The sequence below is a fragment of the Phymastichus coffea genome, unplaced genomic scaffold, assembly GCF_024137745.1.
Source record: "Phymastichus coffea isolate CEN01 unplaced genomic scaffold, Cenicafe_Pcof_1.1 PCOF00165, whole genome shotgun sequence".
In the NCBI taxonomy this organism is placed as follows: domain Eukaryota; kingdom Metazoa; phylum Arthropoda; class Insecta; order Hymenoptera; family Eulophidae; genus Phymastichus; species Phymastichus coffea.
The window spans coordinates 381,925-389,523 of NW_026706976.1; the positions used below are offsets into that span (position 1 = coordinate 381,925).

At 34.9% G+C, this 7,599-nt stretch overlaps 1 protein-coding gene across 5 annotated transcripts; it reads right to left on the reverse strand.

Moving 5' to 3' along the window:
- Nucleotides 1–53: 53 nt before the first annotated feature.
- On the reverse strand, nucleotides 54–7,565 carry LOC131673031 (protein Malvolio). Of its 5 annotated transcripts, XR_009302675.1 has the most exons (13): nucleotides 7,091–7,565; nucleotides 6,524–6,646; nucleotides 6,158–6,384; nucleotides 5,371–5,509; nucleotides 5,147–5,302; nucleotides 4,911–5,069; nucleotides 4,787–4,837; nucleotides 4,327–4,709; nucleotides 4,020–4,245; nucleotides 3,870–3,940; nucleotides 2,034–2,197; nucleotides 1,509–1,548; nucleotides 54–1,287 (listed from the first exon to the last, which is right to left on the reverse strand). XR_009302675.1 is itself a non-coding variant. In XM_058950670.1 (12 exons), exons 1-11 carry the CDS (start codon nucleotides 7,268–7,270, stop codon nucleotides 1,530–1,532), a joined length of 1,734 nt encoding a protein of 577 aa, XP_058806653.1. In that variant the 5' UTR covers nucleotides 7,271–7,565; the 3' UTR covers nucleotides 55–1,287; nucleotides 1,509–1,529. The 5 variants fall into 5 exon arrangements, 4 of the variants coding, with proteins under 4 accessions (XP_058806653.1, XP_058806650.1, XP_058806654.1 ...); XM_058950670.1 differs by lacking the exon at nucleotides 2,034–2,197 and having other exon boundaries at nucleotides 55–1,287; XM_058950667.1 differs by lacking the exons at nucleotides 1,509–1,548; nucleotides 2,034–2,197 and having other exon boundaries at nucleotides 58–1,287.
- Nucleotides 7,566–7,599: the final 34 nt, after the last annotated feature.

The window sequence follows — 7,599 nt, forward strand, 5'->3', positions numbered from 1 at the left end:
TAAATACTTCGACTCTTACATATTTCTAAATTGTTGATATTATTTTGCAATAAAAATGAGTATTTTCTTAGTATAAAAATTTCAATTTATTACTTGATTCTTGTTACATAAAGAATATGTTGTAGAATTTGAATAGAACATGAACACCAGATGTTTTTACGAAAACAATTTAAAAGTAATGAATTAAAATTATAAACAAAAATTATAACAGTAGTTGAAATGGTATTGTTCATATAAAATATTTTTTTAACTTATGTGCATAAGTTAAATAAAACTTTATGTGCATAGGTGAAATAAAACTTTCAAAATTAATTTGTTCTCTATTCCTTAATTTGTATCTAGATTTATACATTTTTTTCAATATTGTTTATCAAATAAGGAAACAAAACATTTGCTAAAACGTCAAGTTAATTAACACAAAATAGTTAATATTCAAATTCAATCATATGTGCTAAATAGTACATTGCAAAGGGTATAGAGAGGGGCTTTTGGGACTGAGGGTGGGGTCACGGAGACGAGTACTATTATAACGCACACGATAACCTTCGATCGCGCACCTATTGATTTTGCAATATTGCACTCGTAAAAGGTGTACCAAATATTTCGACATGGCAGCTAATTCCTATTAATGCATTTGGTGTGACTACGCGCATACCCTCTGAAAGTCACTTCACACCTGTCGCTAAATTTTTGTGCCATCGGTCTGTAAATCAGCACTTTATGCCTCCTTTTATACGAGTATAATATCGCGAAAATCATACATGAGCGATAAAAAAAAATTTACTTTGTAAAAATAATCCTATTTATATAACATTTATCCGAATTAATTGATTTATGCTAACAAATGTTGTCCGAGTAAACACTGTTTTCACCATTTAAAATCAATATAATTATAAACATCTATCGCATAGATCTCCTAATTTATATAGAAAAAGGATCGTTTTTAAAAGTTGTCTTTACACGCGATTTTAAACAGAATTTTATAGCTACAAGTTGCGCCGCGAAGTCTGTCATATATACATATTCCAAGTGAAACGCATCAATTTATCGACTATTATCCCGTCAAATTGTACAAACTTACTGGCAGAAAATGCGATACTGTACATCATTTGTCTATGTTTTAAAATTGAAATGAACAAACGGTTACTTGATTACGACTCGTAATATATGTATAGTTAAATTATACTAAGAATATCAGATAAAATTACTTTGTCGCTCCGTTACGATAACACGAATATGTTGTAGGCTCCAGCTGCACTATCGTTATCACAGAATCCTGGGTTTTTTCTGTAAAACATAATTACAACGATATTTTTAAATGGAAACTATTAAGCTTGATACATAATTCATTCGACAAATAATTAAGATACACACAACTGTTAATGGATCAAACGTTATGAACATCAATATTTGACTCTATAAAATTAATAATCGCAATAAACAAAACTCTTAAACACAACATTACGCGTGAACGCAATAAAAAGATTTTCGAAAAAAATCAGTCTTACCTTCATTTTAAAAATCACTCCTCAGCTTTGTTTGCTCATACTTTTGAGAGTAAGTAAGAAAGGTACAGAAAGAAAATAAAAGATTGTTAGTAAGGTATAAATAGAAATCAATAGCAGATTACATATAGGTGCTACTTAATTATTATAGCTAATTAATTTTTCGAATGGATTTTAATACTCGATTCGGTTTCGTGCCATACATCTTCAGCTATAACGAAGAAACCGATTGGAAAGTATTAAAAGTCTTCGGAAAAGTGACAATAAAAAGAAACAATGACGAACACAACGCAGAACACACAGAAACTTAAGGAGAGCTGCAAATTTCTGGCCGTAAAGCTTGTGCCAACGTAATCGAATGAATGACGTGATAAAATTGTAAGCACATTTGAAATTACGGATGATTTGTTGTCTAAAATTACATTGACGCATTCGTTATAAAGTAAAAAAATCTAGAATAAACTTGTTGTTTTTTTCATTAACGACGATTAAATCTAGAGCAACACTTATCAATGCAGATTTACATACCAACAGCATTAGGAAGCCAACGTGACAATGGTAGATAATAAATTTTCTGTTTCTTAGACATTTGTATTTGATTCGAGACTATGAAAGAATGTACGGATCTGAGATAGAGTTCGAGAGCCCCGCAATTTTAGGCATCCAAGGATGTTTCGGATCTGTTGGTGAAACTGCGCACGTGGAAATAAAAATTTCAAGCCGTTAATATTAGGAAAACTATCGCTGCTCGATGATATACATGTATGTCGCTGTAATAATAGCCAATGAGCTTTATTCAACGAATAATTTTGTGTTTTAAATATATATTACATCTTGCGTTTGCTTCCTCACCCTACGTCTTTGCTTTTATAAACACACACATCTTTGCAATGTAAAATTATAACAATGCAAATCCCCACATTAGCAATTAGCATGTTTGTAAATTGCATTGCTCGCTACTCCACCACAACGTGATAATGTGCAATATAGTATAAACTACTAATTTCAATACCTTTCAATTTTACGTGATTGTTTATTTTGTTTTCCACTGATCGCTCGACGCATTTATAGTGCAATATGAATTTAATTTGTTTAATTTATTTTTAGTGTATCGATTGGATTGTATACACAGAATGTTGATTTCACTTAAAAATATTTATTGTCGTATCATGTTTTTTATCTGTTTTCATAAAAACTTAAAAATATAGTTTTTTTTTATTTCAAAAAATCATACTTTTCTAAGTGAAGGGTTAAAATTGCTGGGAAAATAACTAGGTTTGTATACACATGTAATTATTCACAAACGTAAATTAATGAAATAAATAATGCACAATTCTAATTTACATTTGTCTATGGTATTTTTTCAATTTGAAAAAAAAAACTATCATCAAATGTAGTAGAATGATGTATGTAGTACATAAATTTGTGTGTAATTATTAGATATTGTTAAAAAAACACTTACACATAGTAGACAAATTACAATTTTGTTTGTGTTAATAAACAATTTCAAGATAAACATTTATTAGTAAAATACTTGTAGATAAAAATTATTCACATAACATGAAGTAACAAAAAAAATCGTTTACAAAAAGAGAAAGTAACATAATAAAATTTAAAAAATATCAGAAACAGTTCGCATAAGCAACTTAATTTGACAAAGTATCATCTATAAAATTATATTTTATTCGTTTCATTTTTATTTGTTTATTATTATTTATTATTTTTTCAGCTTGCGTTAAGGTAACTGGTTTACCTATGCAAAAAAGGAAGGTGATTGTTCATCTTTTAATGTACATTGCTGTATGCTATTTGTGTCAAATAAATTTAATTGAATTGAAGTGAAAATAATAAAAAATTCCATCTCTATAAAATCCATTTAGTGACTATTTTCTGAATAAATTCATGTGGTACTTTTAGTCTATAACAGTTATTAACGACTATTTTATCACCTCAATTATGAATACTTATTTTGTACATCGTGAGATTAATTATTGCATGACTTACAAGCTAAGAGTGGCCAATGATTTAATCATTTAAAGACTTGGAATAATTGAATATTTAAATGTGATAGACATTGAACCACAACCTCCACCTAGCGCATTAAAAAAGCATAAGCAAATGATCAATTTACATCTAAATCAAGCTTGAAAAGCTAATTTTTCAAGTATTAGACACATTTGGATATTGCATACAAAATCTCATACAAACCAAGCATTCATTATGTAGCAGTAAAGATGTGCTTGGAGTCATGTAAAAGTTTGATATGCGTGATATACACGTAAAATAATTAAAAATATTGTTCTTATTGTACATGTCTGAGTTTTTTGAGAATTTCATTTTTACTAATATCCATGCTGATCTTACCTCGAATACATCACTGGATTATTCAATCCAAAACTTGTTTCTACTGGACCACCAATATATTTGACGATAAACTGTAAAAAAAGATATTATCGTTAGAATCGTAACCCAATGAACAATATAGCTTTGACAAAATCAAAAATTAAACCAAACTGGGATATTATTAAGGGACGTCGCTCCCATGCTGATGGCCATATGTATTACAAGATATAAACAGAACAATAAATAACACATTGAAAATATTGCTATGACTGTGATGATTATTTCTTTTTCATAAGTGGAATCATCTGCGATATATTCCGATACTGTTTGAGAGACGAAGTAAATGTTGATCGTTATTACGAGTATCGACAATACAGAGGCTACCACTTTATTAAATCTACAAAATTAAAAGAATGGAATAATAATTTCAATGTTATTTAATTACCGTAAAATAATTATTAAAAAATAATAAACGTACATTCCGTTCTTGAATTCTCCCATAATACTAACACTACTGGTAAACGCAATAGTGGGCAGTGCGGCAAACGGCAACTGAAGACTCATCACAGCATTCAAAATATCGTTCATCTTTGTAAGATCATTGAGATCTGCATAGAAAGCTACGAAAAATGTAGGTACGATTGCGATCGTACGAGTAAAAAGAACTCGCTTCCATCGTGCCCATTGCAAGTTGAGGAAACCTTCCATAGCGAATTGACCGGCATAGGTACCAGTCATAGTTGATGATTGACCAGCAGCCAATATTCCGACAGCCCAAATGATCATCGCTACGAAACCGAATGAACAACCCAAAAAGATACCGCCTTTGTACAAATCGGCATCAAATGGCTTGTTGTTCCTCTAAAATTTGATTTAAAGGAATTAGTGCGAACATAAACACAAAATTACTAAAAATTCGTCTCTAAAATAAGTATTACCTCAAATATCTCCATTCCTTGAGTAAAATTATTGCTCTCGCAAATATCGTACTGAAAAATAAACGTCCGATTTCATTGCATTCCTACTCGAAAGCAATGTTAGCATAGGTAAAGTGGTACTCACGATATCGTTGTTGGTTTTACCGAAAAGACTATTGGCAAAAACAGACACAATGAAAACATTGATAACAAATGATACAAGAAGAGCAATGGCTGCCTCAATGAAATAATACATATTTGCCTCCTTGATTTTCTGAGGATGTCTCCTGTCGACGTCACGAGACTAAAAATGATAAAACGTTGAATTATTTGAAATTGCAAATGATTACATTGAAAGTTTATTGTATTGTATGAGCATACCTTAACAAGTGCACTGTGTAGATACAGATTGTGTGGCATTATAACAGCTCCAATTACACCAACGGCTTGCAGTAAAACTTGGCTATCGCAATTCTCGCACCATGGTATAAACATGCCTTTCATGACTTCTCCTTGTGGAGGAGCCGATTTCACATACTGAAAGATTTATCCGAGATTATTTTATATTCATTGCTACTTCATCGGTCAATATAACTGTAGAGTACCTCATAACCAAATGTTATAGCCATAATAGTGATGAGGAAACCGAAAAACAATTCCAACTTTCTTAAACCATATTTGTCTAGAGTTAAGAAAGTGAACGTGTCAATCACCGTGATGAGAACTCCACCCCATATTGGAAGTCTGTTATTTGGTAAAAATGTTATTGATCGTGATTATTTATTGTTGAAATATCGTATTTACAAAAAATATTTATCATAAAATAACTGTATAAATTACACGAATACTGTGTTACCGTAAGGCGGAAAAAATGCATCAAAATTGTACTTTTAATTGTACTTTTCCCAATAACAATGCAAGAGTGCAAATTCATACTTATTACCTTTAATGATCAATGAACGTGAACAATAAAAATTTTTATGTCACTCTTACAATATAATCTTACAATGTAGCCCGAAGATTAGATTAGTTGTTGCGGCGAAGTTTACCTGGATTCAAGTTGCTTCTAAATTGTGCAGAATACAAACGCAGTGCTTTAGTGATTTAATCGAGAGTTAAATAAGCATTATGCAGTCAATCACACAGAATGATTGTGAAGTAAAAAATTGACAAGACTTGAACATTTCAAGAACAAGTGACAAACTTTACTTGGCAATGTTAGCTATCGAGAGCATTTTTAAATAGCAACGATAACTAATAAAGTAAAGCCTTTTACTCCATCGACACGTCCGAGATAAATGACGGGGCAATATTGTCAAATGCCACCGATCACGATAAAGATCCTCGATACCGATTAACACGAAATAGAGAAGGCAAATAAAGAATAATTACCCCTTATTGGTCAAAAGGTAAAGTGCAATGGCCGTGCCTATGACCTCTTGCATGTCACTACCGATAATCGCGATCTCAATCATGATCCAGAGTATTAGTCTGGGTAGCTTTTTGTACTGACGATAACACATCTCAGCGAGATGAAGTCCAGTCACCACACCAAGTCGAGCACTTAGCCTCTGCATGACCAAGCCGAGTATCGTGGCGCTTAGCAGTACCCATAGTAACTGAAAATCAAAATTAGTTGAACTATAGTATGTGAAGACTATGAGATTCGAGCGGAGAAGGAAAAGATTCGCATTACACGAGTATTTCAATCTATGCACGAACGTCACTATTGAGCCAAGAACCAAATCGGTATCATACCTTGTATCTCGCGATAACTCCAGATTGCAAGTCAGATTCGATGTTACCAGGATCGAGGTACGCTATGGACATTAGAAATCCTGGTCCAGTGAAAGCCCATAATTTCCTAAAACTAAATATTCCCTGGAAAATAAAGCACAAGCGACGATAAGCAATCGGTGTTGTTTCTATTGACGATAAGATACATTGCCACAAACGCGAACTCGTAACAGACGCCTCGGGAAATCGAAAGCCTCGCGTAATCGACGTCAACGTCTCGGCTAACGAGGAAAATAATACAAGAATGCGCACTAATGAAAGGACGGGCGTTCCGCGTAACGTTTCGTTTCTGAAGCGAGAGAAGGAAACGTTGCCAGACTATCCGTGGAATAGAATTTTTTCGAACGTGCACACCGTGAACGCCGTCACCTAACGCGATCGGCGTCTCGATCGACGCGCGCGCACGTGACCGATCAGAGCAAGAGAAAAATATGACGATGTTATCAAACTCGTGGCGACGCGCTAGCTGACCTTCCGCGATCCGTATCAATCCGAAGCTTTCACCCGCGAGGCCAGCAACACACTCACGTCGTGGACCTCGGGTATGGGTATCCTGGCGTCGGCGAAGTAAGTCTGGTTGTTGGGCGACAGCGAGGTGCTCTCCGACGCCTTGCCGTCCTTGCCGTCCTTGCCGCCGTTGACGGGGCTGGCGCCGCTGTTGGTCGTGGCGCCGCGCTGCCAGCCGGGCCCCTTGCTGGCGTCCTCCATTGCTCTGTCGAGGAAGCACACTGCAACGAGAGTTGAGTGCGGACGCGATTAGTCGACGATGACCACGGCAGCACTGACGCTCGCGCTCCGCGACGCGAGGCCAGATAAGAGCCGCGAGCGCCCAGGTGGGATCTCGATTTCGTTGTTCTTCCTCTTGTTCTTTGCGCTCCGGCCGCGAGTAATAATGCCTTTTGTGCTGCTGACCGCGACCACGATGACTTCTCGCCTTACGAAGCAGCGCGGCGTTCGCTGCCGGACGAAAGTGACGAATTGCCTCCGATGTTCACCTCGCGCCTCGCTTGCCCATCCACGAAAATTCCTCGGCATTG